Source organism: Arvicanthis niloticus, chromosome 16 (assembly GCF_011762505.2).
Source record: "Arvicanthis niloticus isolate mArvNil1 chromosome 16, mArvNil1.pat.X, whole genome shotgun sequence".
NCBI classification, from domain to species: domain Eukaryota; kingdom Metazoa; phylum Chordata; class Mammalia; order Rodentia; family Muridae; genus Arvicanthis; species Arvicanthis niloticus.
In genome coordinates, this window is record NC_047673.1 from 6,271,777 (window position 1) to 6,298,066 (window position 26,290).

The 26,290-nt window shown below is 48.5% G+C and overlaps 1 protein-coding gene and 1 long non-coding RNA gene across 2 annotated transcripts; both read right to left on the reverse strand.

The window, feature by feature from the left end:
• Window positions 1-506: 506 nt before the first annotated feature.
• On the reverse strand, window positions 507-26,290 carry Rab20 (RAB20, member RAS oncogene family). The gene is made up of 2 exons (XM_034520403.2): window positions 25,968-26,290; window positions 507-1,508 (listed from the first exon to the last, which is right to left on the reverse strand). The coding sequence occupies exons 1-2, from the start codon at window positions 26,137-26,139 to the stop codon at window positions 991-993; spliced, it is 690 nt and encodes a 229-aa protein (XP_034376294.1). The 5' UTR covers window positions 26,140-26,290; the 3' UTR covers window positions 507-990.
• LOC143434638 (uncharacterized) lies at window positions 8,424-16,293 on the reverse strand. Its single transcript, XR_013104257.1, has 2 exons — window positions 10,164-16,293; window positions 8,424-9,668 (listed from the first exon to the last, which is right to left on the reverse strand). It is a non-coding gene; the product is annotated as an uncharacterized LOC143434638 (long non-coding RNA).

Genomic DNA, 26,290 nt, shown 5'->3' on the forward strand with positions numbered 1-26,290 from the left:
GCCACTCAGGCCTGCAGCAACCGGGCCAACCAAGATATGGGCCTTGAGCGTTAGCAAAACCCACCCACAATGGGCTGGCCTCTGCCTCATAGAACCCCAGTTTCTGCCTGCTTGCTCTCAATGAATTTCTAAGAACACAGACGTTATTGTCTCCCACATTTGCCAGTCAGCTTCTTGCAGAGCGACTACCTCACCACCCACAGGAAAACCACAAAGGGGTTTTGATTTGGAATGGGGGGGGGGGCACTCAGATCAGATCAGGATCAAAGCTGAGTGTAGCCACCAGTACAGTTCAGGCCATCCAGACAACTTGCTAAGATTCATCCAAATATCCTGGAATTGGTAAGGACTGAACGAAACTTCAAGAAGAGAGACTCGCTGTCACATTTAATGACAGGTTCATGGTAACCACCCCTACCCCAACCTCTACCCACCCCCACCACCCCTCCTGGAACTAAGGAATCTCCTGTGGCTCAAATAAAGTCAAACATTCCCAAGAACAAGGCTTTCCCCCCAAATCATTTTTAATAATGTATAGCCCATGTGGCTTCACCCAGTATAAAAACAGCCATTCCCGATTTTATATAAATTAAACGTGGAGAATCATCATCATAACACATCAAGGTACAGGTGTCAAACAGGAAGATCATATATGAATCACAGTGGACATAGGCCTCTGAGAATAGACACAATGTAGGATGCAGTGACTGCTAAAGTCAAGGCCAGTCCAAGGCAGGTCTTCAGACTGCAGGCTCCATGACAGTATCTTCATGAGAGATGCATAGGCCAGAAGATGAGGTGGCACCAGGCTAGCTCCACAGAGGGTGGGTTTGAGTGCCACCTCCAGATGTCCAGAGGTTGCTAGGCACTCTAGCCTGGATTAACGGCTGGTGGTCATTCCGCCCACTGTCCTCAGTACATAGTGTTGTGTGAGACTTCTTAGCCCAGTGGCTCCCACACACACCAGATGACAAGATAGATCTCCTGCCGTTAGGCACAGCACCCAGACCTAGTCTGTTTGGGTGTTTTGTAGCTGGCTATATCCACAATCTGAGATGACTCCTCAGCCCTCTGCCGTGTGATCATAGGTACCACCAGGTCAAACAAGGTTTCAAAGAGGAGATCCACATTGTGCCCCGTCTTGGCACTGGTCTCGAAGCACATCTGCTCAGCAGCTGGCATCTCCCTCTCATCCAGCATCTTGTACTTCAGGATCTTCTTGTAAAGGGCCATTGCATCCTCTGGATGCACCTGCTTAGGTACCTTAGAGGAGACACAGCTGCCCGCCTTCCCAGAGGCCTGTCCTTCCTTCTCCCCACCCTCTGTGGTCAGGTCCACTTTGTTTCCCACAATGGCAAACAGGCAGTCATTGTTGGCTGTTTCTGTCAGACCCAGGAATCTGTCCTCCAGCTCAAACAGGCTCTGTGGATGATTCACATCATAGGTAAGGATGATAGCGGCCGCTCCCCGGCAGTACATGGAGCCCAGACCATGGAACTGTTCCCGACCTGGCAGGAAAAAAAGAGAGAGAGATTGTTCACCTCAGGATACACCACCACCAAACTATGGTCAGGGTCTCCACCCTGCCCTCAGAAAATTTAGGACTCCAGGGTAGAAGACTGAGACACCAATGCCTACATAAAGCTGGCCCAGGTGATTGAGCAGGGCCCTGTATGCAATTAAATCTGGCCTTTCCACCCCAGGCACCAGAAGCAGTTCTCACACCAAACCATACGCCATTGTTAGTATTCAGGACAAAGGACACACAGGTGCCTCCTAATCAGAGAGGGGTTGTGTTTTTCTCACTTTAAAACAAGATGCTGGGCTGGAGAGATGGCTCAGTGGTTAAGAGCACCGACTGCTCTTCCAGAGGTCCTGAGTTCAATTCCCAGCAACCACATGGTGGCTCACGACCATCTGTAATGGGATCTGATGTCCTCTTTTGATGTGTCTTAAGAAAGTAATGATGTACTCATATACATAAAATAAATAAATCTTTAAAAAAAAAAAACAAAAAATAAGATGTTTTGAAGACAAGAATTCAAATCCCTACACACGTGTAAAAAGACATCTATGGTCAGGAATGGTGGTACATATCTTTGATCCTCAGGAGCACTTGGGGGTCAGAATAGGGCAGATCTCTGAGAGTTCCAGGAGAGCAGGGGTTACATATTGAGACCTTGTCTCAAAAACAAAACAAACAAACAAACAAACAGACAAAAAAACCAAAAAAGACATAGCCCAGACATACCCATAACCCTAGCCCTGAAGTGGGGAGAAAGACTAGAGAATTGCTGGGGCTTGCTAGCCACTGTCCTAGCTCCAGACTCAGTGAAAGCCCCATCTCGGGGGTCTAAGATGAACAGTCATAGAGTAAAATACTGGATGTCTTATTCTAGCCCCTGTGTAAGCATGAAACATGGACCTACACACGCTCACAACTCCCCACCACACACACACACAAATACACCGTGCTTAAAACACAAGGCTACCAGGACTTGAAAGGTGCCTCAGTGGCAAAAACACTGGCTGCTCTTCCAGACCTGGGTTCAATTCACAGCACCCTCATGATGGCTCCTAATCACATATACTCCAGTTCCAGGGGATCCAGTGCCCTCTTTTGTCCCCTGCAGGTACCAGGCACACAAGTGGTGCAGACATACATGCAGGCAAAACAACTATGCACATAAAATTTTATTTAAAATATTAAAACAATGCTACCCACCTGGGTCTTGATTTGGGGTGCATGTGTGTATGTGTAATACTGGGAGTGGGCTCAGGGTCTTATAGATGTGAGGGAAGCAAGCACCCACCACTGAGCTGCAGCCCCACAGTGGGTCTCTAAAAGCAATAGTCTGTGTTACACTCTGCGATGTCCCAGTCAGATCAGACTCTGAGGAAATGCGATGGTTTGTATTCATTGGGTGAGAATCCCAACCGTCCATGGCTCAGGAGTGTTCTCACATCTGCAGCATCTGTGCCGTGTGACATGGGGACATGCTCAGAAAACAGCGATGGCAGGACAGGGAGAGCCACTACACATGGTGCTGTGTTCCTCACTGCCACAAGGACCAGCAGCAAGCTGCAGCAATGCTCCCAAAGAGCCCTTACCACAATGCACAGGCCCTGCAAAAATCACAGTGTAACCACTTCAAAGCCACAGTAGCTATTCCAACCTGTGGTTGGATCTCATTGCAGTGGGGTTTGTGCTGTCAACTTGACAGAATCTAGAATCACCAGGAGATGGACCTCTGAGCACCCCTGTGGTTTAGCTTGGGTGGGATGACCATCCACTGTGGCCTCCTTCCCTGGCTGGGACCCTGCACTGTATAATGGAGAGAGGAAGGTGAGCGGCAGCAAGCCTTCATCACTCTCTGTTACTGTGGATATCATGTGACCAGCTACTTCCTGCTGCCCTGACTGCTCACCATGAGGGACTGCACCCTTGAGCAGTGAGCTGAAATAAAACCCTTCTCCCTTACGTTGCTTTTGTCAGGGTGTCTACCCCAGGAACTACCCCAGTGTCTACCCCAGGGAAAGGGACTAAGACATTTACCATGTTGATAGCAAAATATATACCAGTAAAAACACATATCAATTGTATGGGGCTTGTTGTTGTTGTTTGTTTGTTTGTTTGTTTGTTTGTTAGATAGGGTCTCACCCAGTTTCTATCACTGGGCTGGCCTGAAACTTGCTATGTAGACCAGGCTGCCTTTGAACCCACAGAGATCCAGCTGCCTCTGCCTCCCAACACTACTTTGCCAAGGTCAATAATAATCTGTAAACAGCTCCAAACAAGGTATTTCAGAGTAGCTGCCGGCCTTTGTTTCTAGCTAATGCCCTTTAATCTATTATCTGAGTAAAGGTGAGGCTCCTCCCACAGAGACGTCTGTGATGACTTGTATACAACTGCCCCAGGGAGTGGCACTATTAGAAGGTGTGGCCTTGTTGGAGTAGGTGTGTCACTGTGGGTGTGAGCCTAAGACTTTCACTCTAGCTACCTGGAAGTCAGTCTTTCCCTAGCAGCCTTCAGATGAAGATGTAGAACTCTCAGCTCCTCCTGCACCAGGCCTGGATGCTGCCATGTTCCCCCTTCTTGATGCTCATGGATTGAACTTCTGAACCTGTAAGCCAGCCCCAGTCAAATGTTGTCCTTTATAAGAATTGCCTTGGTCATGGTGTCTGTTCACAGCAGTAAGACCCTACCTAAGACAATGTTGGAGGGTTTACACCGTGTTTGAGTCGAGGGGTCCATGGAATAGGAAATGAGGGAGTCCCTGGACACTTTCCACCACAATTTTCAGCCAGGTGGCAAAAAAGCGCACTCCATCTCTAACCATTCTGAAATGGCTGTGTTTTGACAGGGTACTGATGCCCAGCCAAGCAGTGCTATCCTCCAAATATGTGGCTACTGCCCCACCACAGAGTCAGCGACACTGACAAGACAGACCTTTGCTTACAAAAGAAAAATGGCCCCCAACACACACGAACATACCCAAACAGGCATGCACACACACATGCATACACATGCACATAAACGTCCACACACATGCATGTATACATACAATACACCCAAACACACACATATCCATGCACATGAACATACATGTAACACATATGCAAACACACACACCACACGCACCAGGCATCTCTCAACACAACTTTCCAGGATCATGAGATTTCCAACAGCTAGAATGTTATCCATTTAATCACAGATTCCACAGGAGCACAGCCACAAGGACACAAGAGAGAGGACATTCCACAAGCCGTGAAGGAATTTTCTCAAGTCTGTGTAACATAGTTCACTAAGGACAAAGAAAGAATTGTATTAACACCCACGCCCCAAATAGCTTCTGTCCCAGATAAATCTGCCTGACTGGAAGCCTGAAGTGGCACCACATGCCTGCAGTCCAGCACTTGGAGAACTGGAACAGGCTGTTTGCCAGTTATAGCCTAACCTAGGCTACACAGCAAGACCCTGTCCTGCAAAATGTAGGATTTGCCTTTTGAAAAGTAAATAGTAGTTATATAAAATAAAGATTGCAAACACTAAAGGAAGTGGGAGACATGAGACAGAGACCTCCATATGCAGCAGGGAGAGGGCCGATCAACCAGGCTCATGACCAGCCACTAATGACATCAGCAAACCAGATGAAGAACTTCCAGGCTAGTCTCACGCTCAGATCTCTAGCTCTCCTGGTGGCTAACAGGACACCCAGGTGGCATAGATATGGGCAGCATCCATTTCAAGCTGGCCCCAGATGAAGGAAACAAACACCATGCAGGAGACCCAGGCACTGAGACAAGGCAGAGAAACTGGATGGCAAGGTGTCTTTCTATCTTACTGGCTTTTCCAAACTCTCTCTGCTTTCATCATACATAACATTTCTCATCTGTGTCCTGGAACTTGTACATAGTCAGGCAGGCTTGAGTCCCAAGGCCCTTCCCCCCAACCCCCCATCCCCACCCCTGGTAAGGCATCTCATCCTCCCCACCCTGCCTCCTTCCCACTGGATTCCTGGGTCCTTGGCCAAGCAGCTTGGCTTCCTTGAAAACTGAGCTAACACCACAGGCAGTGTGTTACAGCCTCCTCCCTGAACACTGGCATTGGCGACCAACATCTGACTACTTCCCAGGGATTTCAAAATTTACTCAGAAGTCCTTGTGAGCTGGGCAAGCCTCTCAGAACTGAGTGTAAGTTTCCCCGCTGCTGAAATGTGGTAGCACCTGTCAAGGGGTGGTTGAGAAAATAGAATGAAGTTGTCCTGGTAAACAGCTTAGCACTGTACCTAGCTTGTGATCAATAAATTGTGAGTTTGACTACTCCCCCTCACCCCTCTCCGAGGGCCACACTCAGGCTCTACTCTCTCAGATACACATCTGCAAACGGTCTCTGAGGCTGGCCGATCACCTGGGCAGCTGACCCATGCCCTGTATCTCCCTAGTTCTTGAGAATGGCTTTCTCCCCAATCCTGGTGCTTCTCCGATTCAGAGTTTTAAAAAGGGTTAAAAAGGTCCAGAGGCAAACCTGGGGAAATGCCCTACAGTCACCCAGGTCAGCTCCAGGGCTCTGAAAACACTCTACCACACTCCCCAGTCCCCACTGTCAAACAGTCTTTGAGTCCAAACATCTGTGATTTTTACTTCTGTGTTCCATATCACTGAATGTGTTTGTTTGTCCTTCAGAAATCACTCACAACCCTGCCCACATACTCTCAGTGAGTGGGGCACAGGAAGGTGGCACCTTCAAAAATGCCAACGCTCTGACCCTAGATCCACATGGATCAGGAGATAGATACAATGTGCAGCCAGAATTGAGGTACTTGTCTGAGTTACCCAGAACCAGAGAAAATAAACACATTTTTTTTTTGAGATAGGATTTCTCTGTGTAGCCCTGGCTGTCCTGGAACTCACTCTGTAGACCAGGCTGGCCTTGAACTCAGAAATCCGTCTACCTCTGCCTCCCAAGTGCTGGAATTAAAGGCGTGTGCCACCACTGCCTGGCTTACACATTTTTTTTTTTAAAGTAGCTGCTGAAACGTTGAGACCCAGATCACTTCTATAAGCTCTGGGCAAGCCCAGAGAAAAGGGGACTTATGTCAAGTGTGCTCTGCCACTTGCAGCCCCACAGTCTATCAGCTGGGAGCTGGCAGAATCCCTGTAATGGTGTAAACAAGAATAAGCCAAAGAGCCAGAGAAGCAGAGGTGGGGACAAGGACAAAGGTCAGAGCCAGAGCCCAGCCTTGGAGACTCTGCCTGGGCCGAGCTGTGACGTGCCTTCCTGTATACTTACTTTTTTTTTTTTTTTTTTTTTTTTCATGAAATTATGATTACCCCAGTGTTTTCAAGTTCAACCCACAAGTGTTCCTAGAAAGGTTATCTGAGTTCCACTTCAAGAAGCCCAATGAATTTTAAACAACATTTACAGCCAGACGTAGACGTCCTTCAGCACACAAGAGCTAGAGCATGTCATCTGCATGTTTTTAAAGTATTGGATGCTGGGATGCTCTGTGGAAGTCACAGCTCTCCAGGAATGTTTGGAAAACCAAATAATGAAATCTTCATGCAACAAAGAAAAAGGGGCCACATGCCTCCCTGGGTCAGTTGGTCCTCAACCTGTGGGTGTCAACACCCTTGAGACTGAACAGCCCTTTCACAGGGGTCTCCAAGACCATCAGAGAGCACAGATACTTACCCTGTGATTCATAACAGTAGCAAAATTACAGATACGAATTGCCAGGCAGTGGTGGCACACCCCTTTAATCCCAGCACTTGGGAGGCAGAGGCAGGCAGATTTCTGAGTTCGAGGCCAGCCTGGTCTACAGAGTGAGTTCTAGGACAGCCAGGGCTACACAGAGAAACCCTGTCTCAAATAAATAAATAAATAAATAAATAACAGATACGAGGTAGCAACGAAAGCAATTTTATAGTTGGGGGTCACCACAATGTAACAACATTAGGAAGGGTGAGTGCCACCAACAGGCTTTATCAGAGACTCTTCCATGCACCAGGGCTTCTCTCAGGGACAATACTGAAGATGTGATAGTGCACACCGTGAATCTCAGCATGCAGGAGGATCCCCAAGCACTTCAGCACTTCTGTGGGTCTCTGTGAGCTCAAGGCCAGCCTGGTCTACATAGTGAGCTCAGGACAGCCAGGACTATGCAAAGAGATCTTGTCTCTAAAAACAAACAAATAGTACCACTGATGACATCCTTTGCAATAGGTCATGGCACAAGCCACCTCAGACAGGCCACAGGCCAGAGACTGGTCCAATGACTTCTGGCTATTCCTCTGACAGTGTCTAAGATGAGCTGGGACCTTCTAGTTCCCAGAACCCAGGCAGAAATCTGGGTATCCTCCTTGGATCTCACCCTGAGCTACTCCCTGAGGGGAGGCCCTAATACTACTAATGTTTTGGCTTTGTAAGAACTGTACCTCAGAAGAAGGGCGCATTAACTGTGAGGTTCCCCATGAAGTTTAAGTGGTCTCAGCGGCCCGACTTTCTGGTACATCATCTCTAGACACCCATCAAAGTCACACAGAGGCACAGCCTCAGAGAGCTGCAGTTTCCAGGGTGACTAGACCTGAATATGCCTGATCTGATGCCCCACAATGGTGTGCACTTTCAAACATTAGAAGTATCGCTCTGCCCTGTGATGGTTTGAATGAGAAAAGCTCCCCCATAAGCTCATATACATAAATACTTAGTCACCAGGGAGTGTAGCTGTTTGAAAGAATTAGAAGGATTAAAAGAATTAGAAGTTGTGGTCTACTTGGAGGAAGTGTGCTCCTGGAAGGTGAGCTTTGATGTTTCAAAAGCCGCCACCAGTCCAGTGGTCTCTCTTTCTCTCCCTGTGGGTCAGGATGCAATATCTCCACACTCTGTATATACAGCCTGAGGTAGGGCAGCCCATCTGATATCACCTCTGCAACGCCATGAATGCCTGTGTGCCCTCACCACCATAATGCTAACAGACTAAACCTCTGGAGCTGTAAGCAAGCCCCAGCTAAATGCTTCCTTTCATAAGAGTTTCCTTGGTCATTGTGTCCCTTCACAGCAATACACTAGTGACTAGAATCAACCCCACACACACACTGACCACTTCCGCATTGGCAGTCTCTTCCTGACCTGCTGACCTAGCTGGTGGTTTCTACTAAAAATCCAATGGTGGAAATCCCCTGCAGCACACACAGACTCCCCTCAGCAGCTCAAAGTATGAGGAGCCACAGAGCCTGGCAGCTGTCCAGCACTGGTTCTGCCTTCAGAGTTCAACATGAGGGCCCAGAAAGGAAAGGCAGGGCTCCCAGGATCAGCAGCCAGCCTCAAGCCTGGGAGCACACTTCACGGCTGAAGGGGCTTGGGGTGGTGGAACTACAACAAGGAATCTAAAGTCTGAGCTGTTTGCTGGGGTTTTAAGTGACTTCGTCCTCCTTTCTTATCCTTTAAGGATATGTCCAAGAAAGGGAGTTTTCTACATTGTAAATCCAAAGACACTTCTCCACCCTCATCCCCAGCACCCATGTATAGAGTCCTATTGGGAAATAAAGTTAGGGTCCAGAAAGCTTTCTGAATTATCCCAGGGGCCCTAAATCCTATTACAAGTGTCCACAGAAAACACACACAGAAGAGGAGATCCCGTGACCCTGGAGACAAAGACTGGAGTGACCCAGCCACTGGAGAAGAAACCTCTACACCAGCGGTTCTCAACCTGTGGGTTACAATTCCTTTGCAAGTCAAGTGGCCCTTTCATGGAGGTCATCTAAGACCACTGGAAAACACAGATATGTACATTATGATTCATAGCAGTAACAACATTACAGTCATAAAATAGCCACAAAGATGATTTTATGGTCGTGGGTCACCGCAACATGAGGAACTGTGTTAAAGGGTCATGGCATTAGGAAGGCTGGTCACTAGACTTTGTTCGGTCCACCAGCCTCTGCAGGTGAGAGGAAAGAGCCTGCAGCTTGATTCTACTCATCTGTGGTCTCTGTCACAGTTGTCTCCAGAATCCAACACTCTCCAAGTCACCGGCAGCAGGAATCCCAGCTTTCTCGCCGTGCTGTCATCTGGGAGGTGGCTTTCAGCTGGGGCTGGGTGTCAGATCCCTGAAGTGTCAGGCAGACATAGGCAGGTCCATGGCCCCCTGTCTGAGCATATAAATCTGAATCCAGAGAAGTCTGGATGTAAGTCACACAAGTGGCCCTGTCTCAGCACTGCCTGCCCGACACCAGAAAATCATCAAAAACCAGCCCTCTGGGCCATCTGCACCAGAACCAGACCAGCAGGTTCCCAGGCTAGGAGGCAGCCCTAGCTCCAGGCCTCAACCCATTGCTTTCTATCTACACAGAGGGCCTTTCCAGGTGAGCAGCTCACTTTCAGCATCAGCCTCTGAGTCCCAAAGCCCAGACCTGATGCCCATGGGGATATAACACTTAACACAGTCAACTCACTCAAACACCTATGTACTGACCCTGTGTTACCCCATGAACCCCGACTCCAAGGCTAATGGCTGCATCTCTCACGTGGTATCCAATGCCTCTCCCATTCTCCCTTTTCAGCCTAGCCAGAACTTCCCCCACTACTCCCTTGTAGCCTAACCCCCCCACATCCTACCCCCACTCCCCACCCCCATCCCATTGCCCCTTTACAGCCTTACCCTCCACGTCCCCAGCAGGACCTGCTCCAGCCATCTGTTCCTGAAATCATGCCTGTCTCAAGATGCTCTCAGCCGTCTCTTGGTCAGATCTCCAGGCTCCTCTGACCACTTCAACCTGAATAATTAACACTTGCCCATTCCTTCCTGCACACTGTGGTTGACCATGGGAAGCGACGCTATGAACGGTTTTTAAATGGTTCCTGTTGTTTTTCACTACTGGATGCCCAGCACCATCCAACAACAACAAAGCTACGCCCAACCCCATATGACAGTTGCTGATTGCCACACTTGGGTTTAAACGTGTAGATCTGGGGATGGCTCAGCCAGCCAAGTGCTTACTGTGCAAACATGAGGCCTGAGTCTGATCCCAGAACTCAGGTAGAAAGCCATGGTGTACTGGGGAAGGCAGGAAGACTTTGGAGCTTGCCGGCAGCCTAGCCAACTCAGCAAGTCCCAGGTCAGTGAGAGCCCCATCTCAAAACAACGTGAACCCCGTCATGAGGAAGGGCACCTGAGGGTGACCTCTGGCCTACATACACATATGCAATGCACACACATGCACACGCACACATACAAACACACATAAAACACGTGTGTGTGTGTGTGTGTGTGTGTGTGTACACACTAGAAAAGCGAAAGGCAGTGTTTATCTTACATTTTGTATTTTATTTGGCCAACACAGCTTATATCTTCACTTCAATACACAGTCCACAGAAAGCTACTGAGAGCGTGTCCTTTGTCTGGGCCACTGCTTCTAAACCTGAGTGAATTTTACTCCATGTGACACCTCCACTATTCAGTTCACACATAACCCTGGCTGTGTTTAAGCAGCACAGGTGGACTTAAATTCTCTGAGGCAGAGGCCACATGCACCTGTCCACCCTCGGTGTGGCGCCCAGTTCCCAGGACCAGGGCATGGTCCATCATCGCAGGAAGGAGACTGGGAAGGAGAAAACAGCACCAGCATCTTCAGTCCTCCTGACCCTCACAGTCAGGTGCCAATCAAGCCTGTATCTTTGCCTACTTCTTGATCACAAGCCGGACCACAGGTACCAGCAATCTCAGTTCCCTGGAATCTAACTGTTCTGCCTGTCCCAGACTCCCATCCCTTCCTTCCACTCATCATGGACAACTAGTAAGACTCCAGGGACAACCAGGAAGTCCCACCCCATGCCCTGGGCACAGGCATTCTGGTGGGTACCAGAGCAGGTCAAGTGGGTGTCTGACCATCTGACCACACTGTTCTCAGCCCCAGATGGGAAGTGGCACCTCCGACACTGTGGCTTCTCAGAAGCCTGACACAGAGTCCTGACTTTCACTTTCTTCTTGAAAGGTGAGCAGAAGGCCAGAGCAACATCACTCATGTCCAAAAATAGGTAAATTTACACTACAGTTGCTAATGTGGATTCAGCTATGCCCCTAAAAGATAACTCTCGTCCTCATCCCCACCCTGTGTCTGTGACCTTCTCTGAGGGAGCCGATTAGCTAAGATCACGTTACACTGGACAGCACTCAATGCCCAACAGGTTGTGAGCCATGGCCATGCAAGAAGAAGAGGGCCAGACACACAGAGGAATAGCAAGGTCTAGGGGACAGGACTGTGGAGATCCCCCAGAGGAGGGAGACATTTGGTTTTTGCTCTGTGGTGAAGCCAGCCACTGGCACCTGGACTTCAGACATCCAACCCCAGAATTTCAAGAGAATAAGTTTCTATTGTGGTAAGCGACAGACTGTGTGAAACTCTCTAAAGCAGCCCTGGGGTTATTCAGGCCTAGACTGGAGGCCGCCACCCTTCACCCTCATTAGGAAATCAGAAACCATGAACGGATCGACAGCCACACTTCCTTTTCCTCCGTGTCCCCACGATGTACAAGGGTCAGACGGGCAAGGGGGTGTTCCTTCCTCCCAACCCAGCCATCCCTCGTCCCACCTTCAAAATCAAGACAAGCCAATCACAAACGTCGATGAACGAGGAGAAGTTGGTAAGAATGAATCACATGACACTGGACTTGCGTCACCAAACCCAAATGCTACCCCTGAACCAAGTCAGCAAAGCCACTCACTTCCTGAGCACAGGACTTACCCAAGCACAGAGATTTCCAGAGACATCAGCATCTGACTTTGTTTCTCAACCTTAAACCCAATCAATCCAAGGCCACTAGAAGGAACGACCTTTGCCCTCCCTTCTGACTTCCCAAGAAATGAAGAGCCAAGTCCAATTCTTTATCACTCTTGACAAATACAAGGAAGAAGAGGTCTAACCCTGAACAGCTGTGCAAGAGACTACTGACCTATAGGTCAAAGCAAGCCTCCCTAGCTGCATGGTAGGGACAGAAGCTGCCCTGAGGCATGTGAGGGGGCAGGTGACCTGCACTGAATAGTAAACCTCGGGGTGGCCACCACAGAACCTAGGGCTTTAAAGCACATGAAACAGTGCCAGGCTATGGTCACAAAAGCCACTGTCACAGGAGCCACACCATATAGACAGTAGGTTACAGTCAGAGTTCAGGTCCCTGATCCTCCTACCATGTGAAACGGGTCCTACTCTGAAATGTTGAGGAAACAGATGTCAGGAAAAAGAAGGCTGCCTCAGGAGAGGTTCTGTCAGTGAAGCGCTTGCCCACAAGCAGGAAGACCTTAGTTCCGATGACCTAGAACCCAGATGACAAAGCAAGGTATGGCGATGTGCTTCTATGACCCTGTCACCTAGAAGGAAGACAGGCCGATCCCTGGAGCTCTCTGGCCAGTCCATCTAGCTAAACTGGTGAGCCCCAGGTTCAGTGAGAGACCCTGCCTCAAAATCTAAGGTAATAGCTGGGGAAGACACCCCACTTCAACCTCACACAACCATATAACACACACACACATTTAAAAATGATAAAAGAATGTTGGTTGTGTCAGAAATTTCCCTGTCCTTTCTTTTTGCAGCAGGAGGTTTGTGATTGGACAGGGAAAGGGAGGCCGAGCTAAGGGTGGCAGAGAGGAAAAAGCAGGAGGAAGAGGAGAAAAAAGGCAAAATGAAAGCAGACGTGAAACTCGTGCCTTTAGTAGTAGTCTCAGGTAGTTAAGCATATCGAAAGGTTAGGATAATTGGGATAACAAGTCAATTGTGTGGGCATTTTGTGTATAGAGATTTTATTGATATATAAATCCATTGGTTAACTATAAGCATTAAGAGATTTGATTTACTGGGTGATGGGTGTGGTGGTGATCTCGGGCTGGACGATCGTGGCGTGGGGCTAGCATGGTTGCGAGGGGAACTCTGGAGCTCCGGCCCGCCAGAGAGCCTTCGGAGATGAGAACACTCTGCTGGGGCCAGGTGGCCTGCTGGTAGCCAGCATGAGTGTGGGGTCTTGGCAACTAAGCCGGGAGCTAGCTGGCCACTTCTTTTCTGTTACCTCTAGCAACAGTTAGTCTGTCACAATTTCAAGAAATAACGGATCAGGCAAACCCACAAAACCAGAGAAGTTTAAGAATGAAAAATGTGGACGCCCCCACTAGCTATAGCTTCCTCCCACAGACATGCACAGAAACGCAGGTGAACAAGACAAGAGACAAGGCATAACGCAGTATACACTGGAGACAAAATGTGAACCCAACTCACAGGACTGAGTTTACCACTCTGTGGGAACAGCTAAACTGAATCACTCTGAGATGCCCAGTGTCAGTCACCCAAAGCCAGCATGTGTGGAAGTGAAGCCTCTTCTAAACACCCTGATCACGATCCCGGAGGCAGGTTGTGCTTCACAGTGAAACACACTAGCATATTGTCACCAGCTCATCAGTGTCACCTGAACCATGTGTGTTCAAGCAAGAATGTACTGAGGGTAACCCAGTAACACTGAATAATGCAAAGAAAAGGGAGATTCTTTAACATCCAGGAAAAATACACTTACATAACACACTGAGCTGGGAGACAAAAGCCCGCACAGAGCCGCCCTCCAGATCCCCTTTTCCTTCAACGAGCACCGTGTGGCCTCCTGGCCACTGATTCTCAAAGGAGATTAACAAATAAAAATCCAATCTCTTCCAAAGTCTACTTATTAAAGCAGGAAGCTAAAGTCAGCTTCAAACAAGTTTTAACTTGCTTCAAAGCCAAGACTGGACCACAAGAATGAACCACATTAAGAAGAGTCTAGAAGGGGTTTTCTTGAAATGCACTATTCAGAAGAGCTTCTAATAGGCGCACATCACTCTGCAGACATCCCAGAATGCTCAGGCCTTTGCTGACTGGGAGAACTCCCTTCTGCAGCTTACAAAGCCCTCTGAGAAATATGCAAGCATTTTCCCATCAGTACCATCCCTGGGGCAACCTATTCAACCCTTTCTTGGGAAAGAGAACTTGACAGAGGTTCAAGCATTCAATCACCTGTCACTTAAGTGGTGGGAGGGCTGTGCTCCGGCAAGCCCCCTGCAAAGCACATCCACTAAGTATTTGAGTATTTTATAAGAACTGATTATCATGTTAAAAATATAACATTGGAATGTATGCAGAAGTAAATTTTTTAAATAAATACTTAAAATTCAGATTCATTGTGGTAGAGGATAGACTGCATGTCAGGGGCTGGAGAGACAGGAGCCAGCAAGGAGAAGTACATTTTCAGAAGACTGAAATTTTCCAGAGGGCAAGGAGTCTGAAGGGTGAGCTTCGTAGACAGTGCCTGCCCTCCTGTGCCAGCTCGAGGCCCTTGATTCATCCTCCAGCTTCAGAGGGAGAATCTGGAGCAGGTGATGCTTGGGAAACCACAAATTTATTTGCACACACTCCACAGATTAAAATGGGAAATTGGGGTATGTTATACCACAATTTTCAAACTCTGTAACATACGTAAAACCAACAGCTACTAACCCCAGGAAAATTGGATGGTGTAGTGGTTTAAAAAACCCTTGGCCCATGGGAAGTGGTGCTATTAGGAGGTGTGGTCTTGTTGGAGGAAGTGGGTCACTGTGTGAGCAGGCTGAGATTTCCTATGCTCAAGCTCTGCCCAGTTCAGAAGAGAGCCTCCTTCTGACTGCCTTCGGATTAAGATGTAGAACTCTCAGCTCCTTCTCCAGAGCCCTGTCTACCTGGATGCTGCCATGCTTTCCGTCATGGTGATAATGAACTGAACCTCTTAAACCATAAGCCAGCCTCAATTAAATGTTGTCCTCTATAAAAGTTGCCTTGGTCATGGTATCTCTTCAGAGCAATGAAACCCTAAGACAGATGGTGTGATCCTTCTCCCCTCTGCTCTTAGTTTGCATTCATGATAAATACCAGGTCCAAAAGGTACTTAGGGAAGAAAGAGTTAAATTCACCTGACTGCATACAGACAGTTCATCATGAAGGCAAGGCAGGACAGAGACTAAAGGCAAGGTCTCAGAGACCACAGAGGAGCACTGCTTACTGGCTCTCTCCTCATGGCTTGTTCGGCTTGCTTTTTTATACAGCTCAGGATCACCTGAACCAGGGAGTCCACCCCCCAGTGGTCTAGTCTCACCTGCACCAATCATTAACCAGGAAATTGCCCCCACAGACTTGCCTGCAGGCTAATCTGATGGCATTTTCTCAATCAAGACTCCCTGCCCAGATGACTCCAGCTTATGTCAGGTTGACCAATCAGGAACCAGCACACTCTGGCTGATGATGATAACTTCAGAAACCCAGCATGCATTGCAGTCTGGCTAACGAGTAAGAACTCAGCACTCCCCAGTGGATTAGTTTGACTGAGAGTGAGCCTAAGGTTGAATTTTCACTTCTCTCCCTGTATCCCATCTGTCCCTAATGAAGGACTTTGTTCTGTGTTTATTGAACAGCACAGAAAACGTTCATTGCATCATATTATTTTTATATTTACCTAAAATTATATATAATACAAGTAAGCATATGTATATGTGTGTATAATACAAATACACATATACACATATGTATATATGTATATACACACATACATATATACACATATATACATATGTGAGAGATGTATAGACATATAAGAGGAAGTTCATCTGCTTGGGCTGATAAAACTCTTCACAAGAATCATTAGCTAACAAAAACTGCAGTGCCAGGGGTAGGAAACCTCCTTTCAAATGATTGATCAGGGTAGCCAGAGGGATTCGGAAAATACTACAGAGTTTCGCTGTAGCCCTCGGTTACCTGTCAGGGGTTGAGAATCGACTCCTGCTGCTGAAGACACTTAGGACACAGGACTTTGAGGATTCAAACTGGATCTGACCTGAAAGCCTCTTTCCTGTATTCCAGCTTCTGTAGCTTCAGAAAATACTATGCAAGCTGCCACCAAGGGAAGGCAGTTAACAGCACTTTCCAGCTGCAACACCTGTGAACCGTGACAATTAGCAGCACGGTGAGGTAGATTTAAAGGTACAAGAGCCGGTACATGTCAGTCGTAACCAACAGCTGTCTAACTGGACTTAACAGGAGGAAAATCATGCCTGGTATTAGAAACCAAGGCAACTTCCCAGGGTTCGCTCGGTCATGGGCCTTAGAGAATAATCTATTAGCAACCCTTTGCTAGAACAGCAGAATTCCTTGCTACATTCTAAAGTTTATCCTTATACCCACCTATGAGTGTAACTACAACCTCTCCCTTAAAAACACCTCTCTTTATAGCAAACAAAGCATCCCAGAGGACTACAGCTGGACAGAGGTCAATGAATCATGGGTAGCTGACCCCCAGCAAATGCACCTACATCACAATCCAGCATCAACAGCTAGAGGGGCTCACAGAAGAGAGGACAGAATTCTTCTAAGAGCCAGAATACCAGGAAGTCTGCCGTGAGACAGCCTGTCCTAGAATCGGCTGCATAAACAAGACAGAGCATGTTAGCACTGAAGGGGGAAACTTTCCCAGGGGCATACAGACCACTGGATAAAGAGCTACAGGCAACTGGGACTGCTGGGAAAAGAGTGAGCTCCCTTGGTTGTCCAGTGCAGAATGGTTAGCCTGGAAACCATAGACACACAGACAACAAAACAGAACCAGCAGCTTGTATTTACATATATATTTGTGCATACACATGCACATATGTGTAACAAACATAATAAAAGACAAAGAGACTATGTGGGAGAGGGGGACATGGGAGGGGTTTGAGGGAGGGTGGCTGGGAGCAACTAGAGAGAGGACAGGGAGGGGAGAGGAGGTAATTTTATTTCAATTAATAACATTTGATTTTTGTTTGTTCATTTGTTTTTTTTTTAAGAAAGCATCACATGGGAAAGAAATGAGAGATACTTTACAGAAATCTTTACCAGTGTTTTACAAGGGGTTAAGTTATCGACCCCAGCTGACCATATAACAAGCAGTAATGCAAAAAATACTGTTTCCAAGTTGATCCGTTGCTCTCAACATTTACGTCAGATATTTGTTATATGAGGTTGCTTTAAAACCCGATGGGTGCTTCAACAAGTTATCACCACAGCGCATGCGCGCGCGCGCACACACGCACACGCACGCGCCCATTCTTTACTCCAGACCAGGAGCATGGAAGAGTATATAACTTAAGAGCTAGCTGTGCATTAGTTTAGGCCTTAAAAATTAAGATTCTGCCGGGCGGTAGTGGCCCACGCCTTTAATCCCAGCACCTGGGAGGCAGAGGCAGGCGGATTTCTGAGTTCGAGGCCAGCCTGGTCTACAGAGTAAGTTCCAGGACAGCTAGGACTACACAGAGAAACCCTGTCTCGAAAAAACAAACAACAACAACAACAAAAAAATTAAGATTCTGTGGGAAATCCAAGACAGGTAAGGTTGGCTGTTATACTGTCCCCCTAAAGGCAAGTTAAGTCCATGGGGTAGGCGGGGCTGTGCATAGGGTGGGCGGGGCTGTGGTGGCGCACACCTTTAATGCCAGCATTCACGAGGCAGAGACAGATGGATCTCCGGGAATTTGTAGACCAGCCTGGTCTACACAGTGAGTTCCAGGCCAACCAGAGCTATTGTTAACCAGGTTGTGAGGCCAACAAAAGTTCCAGTCTCTGAATGTAAGAGGCATGTTCATAAAAATGGTATCACTACGGCTAACCCGAGTTAATCAGATTTGAAATTAATTAAATTTGGAATGTGTTTTGCAATCTCTGTAGAAAATGTGGCTTGCCAAGCGAGCAACAGGTCACCAGTTCTGCTAGATGGAAAGATAAAAAAAGAGCAAACAGTCTGGAACTGTGGTCAGTGCACACCCAGCACACCGCGGCCTCGGCCTCCGGATAGCAAAGTGCTCCCTATGCAAGGAACTTGTAATGCCATTTTCCGATTTTTGCATTTGTGTTGAGCGTTGGGGGTGGTCAGTGCACCCTTGCCTGGGCAGCACTTGGAGAAGGATCACAGACATCTCCCTCCATTGATCTCCATGGCTTTGAGACAGGGTCTCTCACTGGAGCTGAAGTTTACTGGTTTCCAGCCAGGCTGAACCCCAGCAGCCCTGTCTCCACCTCCACCCTTACTTTTACCCCAGCACAGGGTTACATGTGAGCACAGGGGTGCACAAAGGTTCCAAACTAGCTCCTCACACATGTAAAGCAAGCATCCTTACCTACAGAGGCATCTCTGTAGTCCCTGCCTGGTTTTGCTTGAGGACCACAAAAAAAGTAAAAACACAAGTCCCCAGAACAGTCAGGAGTGGCTTTTCCTATGTCCTCCTCTCAGTTCTGGGTCCTGTGTCTACGCACTTTTGTAGGAGGCTTGAGAAGTGTCCAGTTTCCTATTTCTGCGCAGGGACAGCGGCTTTCTCAACATCACTAAAGAAGAATCTGCCCGTTTCCCATTATGTCCTGGCCTTCCGTTAAATATCAGCTGGCCACCAAAGCGTGAGTTTATCCTGGGCTCCCTGCCATGCTCAGTGTGCCTGTGTTTAAGCACACTGATTTGTGTTCCTGATTGTTTGTTCCTGATTGTGGTATGTTTTGAAGTGGACTGGTGCGAAGTCCCCAGCACTGTTCTTCTTGGTCTGATCGCTTTGACTATTCTGATCATCGGAGTTCTACAGAAACTCGGGGGAAAGGGGGGATTTTGTTCTATTTTTGTGAAAAAAAAAAAAAGAAAATCTGTAGATCATTTTTAGTATAGTATTCAGCAGTCATCTCACCATGCAGACACCTGAGCCCCGTCCTGCATTCCTAACTTCAACAGTTTCTTTTTTTTTTAAGTGATTTATTAATTTTGTGTGAGTACACTGTAGCTGTCTTCAGACACGCCAGAAAAGGACATCAGATCCCATTACAGATGGTTGTGAGCCACCATGTGGTTGCTGGGAATTGAACTCATGACCTCTAGAAGAGCAGTCAGTGCTCTTAACCACTGAGCCATCTCTCCAGCCCCAGCTTCTGCAGTTTCTGTCAGAAATATTTCAGTTTCACATCACAGCTCTTAATTAAATCTGTTGCCAATATTTGGTTTATTGTTGATGCTATTCTAAGAAACAACCACTTTCTTAACTTCTTTTTCACATAGTTCATTGTTGGCGTATGGAAATATCACTAACTTTTATGTCAGGTCCAAAACAAACTGGGGACAAATGGCTAAGAATGGTGCTGGTTAGCTCGCCAGGGCAAATACTAGACTCCAGGCTCACTCAGCACCTCTGGCTCCCCGAAGCTCTTCTCTTCTTTTCTTTTTCTTTTCTTTTTAAAGATTTATTTATTTCATGTATGTGAGTACACTGTAGCTGTCTTCATGCACACCAGAAAAGGACATCAGATCCCATTACAGATGGTTGTGAGCCACCATGTGGGTGCTGGGAATTGAACTCAGGACCTCTAGAAGAGCAGTCAGTGCTCTAAACCACCGAGCCATCTCTCCAGTCCTGTTTTTTTTTTCAATACAGGGTTTCTCTGTATAGCCCTGGCTGTCCTGGAACTCACTCTGTAGACCAGGCTGGCCTCGAACTCAGAAATCCACCTGCCTCTGCCTCCCAAGTGCTGGGATTAAAGGCGTGCGCCACCACTGCCTGGCCCCTAACCTAACCTCTCCAGTTCCAGCTTCCCTTTCCCAGGGTTCTCATTTCCAGTAACCCCACCCTTTAGGCCATATGCTTTCTTTGCTCTCCCTCTCCCTCTCCCTCTCCCTCTCCCTCTCCCTCTCCCTCTCCCTCTCCCTCTCCCTCTCCCCCTCCCCCTCCCCCTCCCCCTCCCCTTTTCCCTCTCCCCAGTCCTCTTCTCCCTCTCCCTTGCCTGCTCCCCACCCCCCACTCTCCCTCCCCCCCCCACTCTCCCTCCTCCCCTAGCCCAGTTCACTGTACTGTCCACAACCTTCTCTTCCTGCTCTGGACTCTTCCAGATGCCTCTGGCTGTACTCTCCTTCACGTCTGCAATAAAAAACCTTCTCCTCAGCTGCACCCTGGAGGGGTGGTGTCCTCCTTACATTCTGTTTGGTGTCGTGAAACTTTACTGTGTGCCTGACAGCTCTAACGGGTTTTTGTAGCCATTAGACTTTTCTTTGTACACACACGCATGGTGTCTGCAGACTAAGACCATTTCATGTCTTCCTTTCCAGAGTTAATGGCTTTTTTTTTTCTTGCCTTGTTGCTGTGGTGCGCACTCCTAGCATTATCTTGAATGGAATCTTTCTTAGAGAAAAGCTGTCAGCTCTTCTGGTTCCCACTTAGCAATGAAGCCTGGGCTACCCTCAAGCTCTGTCCTCAGAGTTCAGCACAGAGTCCATGTGCAGCTGTGAGGGACAAGCAGCTCCCTGTCTGTGTCTAGGAAGTAAAACAGTCATTCCAGGAAAGCTATGAACCGGTGGCCTCCCGAGCAGTTACAAAGTCCTCCAGCTGCTGTTTTACTGAGGCACATCACGCCCTCCACACCGTGACCTTCTGTCTCTGGGACAGGCCTGGATGTGTGCGGTGACACAGCATTTCCTGCCTCGCCAGGATCAGCTTGCCAATCCAGGTCCTTACAAGCAGCATGTCCTGAACTTCGGCACAGGACTAAGAAAATGTGCCTCTGTCTCCAGGACTGCATGAACCAGGAGTTGGCTGCTGGGCTGGCCTCAGTGCAGGGCACAGTCTTCAGTCAGGTTGGGGACCTCTAGAGCATGAGGAGGTAGCCTGCCCACGGCCATGAACTGCATGGCACTGAAGACTTCAGCCACTCAGAATGAGCGTGATTGGGAAGGGCATACAATGAGAGAAGAGTACTGAGGTATTTGACACATTCCTCCAGTTAGTTGTGTGGTAAGTTGTGTGGAGTGGTTTTTAATTTACCACCTTAGTACACTGCAGTGCCCCGCTGGCTCCCATATGTGAGACGCACATTACACAGTGTGGTGTGTGCGCTAGCATAGGGGTCATGGACACACATGCGGAGCAGCTCTTCCTTCCACTCTCTTCAGAATGATGTCACTCTGGGAAGAGCATAGCAGGGCATGGTGATTCAGTCCACAAACCCTGGGGCAGTTCCCCAAACTGATTCCACCTCAGCCACTTCCTCAGTATGTGAACTCCAGGTAAATAAGAATCCTGCTGCAGTTTGCTGGGGCCTTTGAAAGGCAAGGAGGGTGGGTGTTGAGAGCACACTCTAAGGGAGAGGTGCCCCCCACCCTGAGAGGGATGTTATGTTGTGTCAGCCTTGAAAGATTGTAGGGAGGAAGGCAAAGGATCCCAGATGCTGGCAGGAGCTAAAATGTGCACGCACACACACCCCGGTCATCACAGACCTCCACCTTATTCACCCAAGGCCATTCACTTCTCATCGGTGGAAGCTACTTGCACAAGAGGCTGTTTATGTCTGTGAACATAAATGATAAGGTTAAACATTTTTAAAGCTAAATAAGGAAGGGGATCAGAGGTTAAAAGCACTGAACTGCTCCTCCATACGACTTGTATTCAATTCCTGCCACCCATGTGGCGACTCACAAGGGTCTGGAACTCCAGCCCCAACAGCCTCTTCTGAGCTCTGTGGGCACGGCATGTTCTTGGTGTGTGCCACACTCTTTGTGACGCGGTGACACTGTGACTCTGCTCTCTATTACATAACACACTCAGAGGAGCTGCATTTTATACTTGATAATTTAATTCTGCTTAGGCCACTAGTTTTTCAAGAAAATGTTCCACTTAGAAAGTTTCCAAGCTCAAGAGTTTCAGTAAAATTCTAACAATCTGGGGCTGGCAAGATGGCTCAGTGGTTTGCAAGGCTGGCAATCTGTGCTCCCAGAGGGCACGGTGGAAGGAGAAAAACAACTCCACAAAACTGTCCTCTGACCTGCATATGACATTGTGACATGTATGTGCCTGTCTACACACATGTGTGCACACACACACAAAGGGAAAAAAAGCATGTGTATAATAAAGTTTTTTTTTTTTAAAAAAAAATTCTAATAGTCTTTGAGCATTCCACAAAATGTGTGTGGTAAATGCACCTCTAAATTTCAAAAAAGCAAACGCATCCGACTTCTCCTAGCTTCCTGTAACCTGTGGCCTCCATTTCTGTGCATATTTACTGGATGAGAGAGAAAGCCTGTGAACAAAGACTAGTCACAAAGCCGTCTGAGTCTCCAAGTCAGGATGCCCTGCCCAGCAGTTATGGAACTTTTAAGTTACAAAAGCCTCAGGCTCTGAGGAAATCACTTTGCCCTTCAAAATAGCCTTTACTGAGACACAAAAGGTGCCCACACAGCCCAATGTCTGGGAGATTCCAAAGTACCTATGACAGCAGATGCCAGACCTCACCCTGTAACAAAGAGGGAAATACAACAAGAAGCCTGCCCCGGGGGTGCGGAAGCTGATGAGCAGGGACCTTCTATCCCTGTCCACAGCCCACCTAAGAAATCTTACAAAGATAGAAGACGGAGTGTATAAAACGAAGACTGCCAACCTCAGAACCAGGAGTTCTCCTGGAAGACCGGACCCTCAATCCAAGGTTCAAGGGAGGGAGATGCTCTTTCACTGCCGCACACCTGCATCCCACTGGTCTTCCCACAAGCAAAAGCCCTTTGCTCTATTCCAGGATCCCCAAATCCCAGCAGCAGCACCACCACCACCATGCGAGGGAGCTGGCTGAGCATGGATGGGGACCAGGACCTGGGTCTGAGCTGGGGCTTTGAGATGCTTTCCCAAGCTCATCTATCTGCAAGGGTCCTGCACCAAGAAGGAGGTGGGGAGAGCGGGTAACTTAGAGGCTGCAGCCAGAAAGGGTTAGGACAACACATGAGGAATGGCAATCCGGTCCACAGGTCACTTTCTCATCTTGCTGTATTGTCTTCAACACAGATCTGAGATCGGTGAGAAACACATCTTGTGCCTTGCAATTCCCCTCTTCTGGAACCCGAAGCTCAAAGACCAGCAACCGAGTTGCCTGTTACTACTAAATCCCTTCGTCCCCCTAAGGTCCCAAGGACAAACCAAGGCAGGATTTCATCAAAGTTCACTCTGGGCAACCAATGAGGTTATTGGCCTTCCTTACAGAGCTTCAGGTGAGTGTTACCTACATCTATGTAGACCTCCTCTTAGTCTCCCCTTGCCTATCAGGAGGCCACATACAGTTAAAGCCAGTTCAAACAACAGGTGGCAGGAAGCAGCTGCATAATCACTAAGGGTCCCACAACCCACCCCTCACCCTGTATGAGGGCATGTAAACAGTCAACAAGCCCAGATGGGACAATCTTTGCAAGGAGGCACAGCTGAGTGCCCTGAAAAGGCAGTTGTTTAACCTGTTCCGTCCACTGCTGTGCACAGATCTGGGCCGGAAGCAGAACTTAGTACGTGGATGACACTTGGTATCTATCTGCTAATAGCAGGTAACATCACCATCCCATCGGCAGCTCTGATCATCCATGACTGTGCCCCTCTCTCTAACAGAGCACTTTAGAAAGGGGTGCGGGTAACCACAGCATAATGGGGTGGGGGGCATGCCTGTACCCAGACAGACAGGGTCTGTACCCACTGGGCTACTGCACAGAGAGTTATAGATAAGATGCCTTTTGAGCCAGCAAGCACCTCCTTCCACCCCTCCCCCCAGCCACACCCAGCACGCTCCAGGTGCTAAGCATTGGGCTTTGACTTTGTCAAGAGTCAAATGAAAACTAACCAAGTGCTGTGGCTGTGACTACTGCATGTCCTAAGGCCCTCACAGGTGTGTTCCTGCCACCCCCTGCCACCTGCCTGTCATGGCAAGCTAATTTTGGTCTGCTGTGCTTAAGGTCAGTTGGGGAATGAGCAGGAATTTTAAACAGTACACAAGGTGGGAAAGGAAACCCTTTAGGATAGATACTCCACACAGAATCCTGAACAATATCAACCCCTCTTCTCTGCTCCCTCCGGGTGACTGGCAGCCCAGAAGTCACCACCAAAGCAGGCACAAAGCTGGTGACATGGACCACTGTTGACTCTGTACCTTGTTGCCCTGAGCATGTGTACTCAGACATCAGGAATGTGGAGAAGGAGCCTGGCCACCCGGCACAGCTCTGGTCTGTCTTCACACTTCACACTGAGTTCCAGGAACACAGAAGCAGGCAAGAGGCCGGGAAATGACTTGAGCTGCTCCCACCCCCGTGAAGGGAACCAAAAAGCTCTCAGGACAGCACATCAGCAGTGTTACAAAATCCTCTGGTGACCAAGATTCCGGATTCATCACATCCTCAGCCTTGATGAAGAAAGTGGCTCCACCCATCAAATTGAAACTGCTACTTCATGCCCCGCAGGGACACAGGAACCCTGTGCTTTGGCCACAGATCTATCGCTGTTCCAGAAACATTGAGAGACGTGGAGAGAACTGACAGTTCTGTTTTCTCCCCCTTATAAACCTCAGCAGCAGGCAAGCCTGTTAAACCAAGCAAAGAGCTCCGTCCAAGGCCGAGAAAGGAGTCCAGGGTCTGACTAGTCTTGACTCTGGGAGATTGCATTTATGGGTGCTCAGTGGGAGGCAGGTGGACAGCCTGAGAAAAGTGGTTGCTTTGCCTGCAACCCAGAGTAAAGACCAGAATCACAGGAAAGACGGAGGAAGTGAGAATCAGTCCATTTCCCACGGTGGCTAAGTAAGGAATCAGGAAGACAAAGGAGTGAGGAAACTCCAGAGACCTTCACTAACTCGGTGTAAATCAGAATGTATTACATACCCAACAGACTGATATGCCCAAGACAAGGGATCAGGAGCGAGACTTTTGAGTACATCACTCTAAACAACATAAAAAGTCAGAACTTGGGAGTTGCAGACATTGGGAACCTCTCTCCCTGAAACTCTACCATACTATTTCCGGGTTTGTTTGTTTCACCTAAAGTATCTTATTTCTTTATCATGGAAAAGGGAGAACACAGAAACAAACTAATCGGGGAAAGTCCAAGACGAAGTTGTACACGCACTAAAAATAATTCACTACCTATCTTAAAAATGCCAGTACAGGAAGCTATTCCACCCATGTGACTTGCGCACCAGCCAAGACCCAGCACTGGGTAAATAACCGTGAGTCGGAGAGGCCAGGCGATTCCAACTCTACTTCCCAGTCGCCTTACATCCAACAGAGTGATCCAATGCTCTCTGCCTCAGTTTCCTCGTCCATAATAGCATAATAGTCGATAATAGCAGCGCTGCTCAACTCTCAAGGCTGCCAAAGGAGGGCACCCTGAGGGGGACACTAAAGCACCTAATTCGCGTGAGTCGTACTGATCGGGGATCTCTCCCAGGGTAACCTGGATCTTCGCGAAGACGCACAGAGTGCTGCTGTACTGAAGATTTTCTCAATCGGCAAAGCAAGGCAAGTGGGGACAGAGAGGCAATGAATGTCACAGCCCAAGGTGGAGACCCTGCGTCTGCCCACAGACGACTCCTTGACCCCGCGGAGCCCCGTAGACGGGCTGTCTCGGCGGCGCCGCCCTCACCTGCAGTGTCCCATATGGAGATGTTGAAGGAGCGCCACTGCTTCAGGTAGAAGGCGCCGCCCACGGTGCTGACCGTGTCCGGGAAGCGACGCTCCATGTAGCGCTGCAGCAGCGACGTCTTACCCACGTTCATGTCCCCCAGCAGCACGATCTTCCCATCCGGCTTCCGCATAGCCGCGGAGGAGGTGGCCCCTGCGCTTCTCGGTCACCCGCCCAGGATGCCAGGGGACGCGGACCCCGGCCTCCAGGGACCCCGAACTCTAGTGGCCCTGGCCTGAGGTCCGAACTCGCTGACGTGCCAAAGAGAAAGCGCGCCAGGGCTC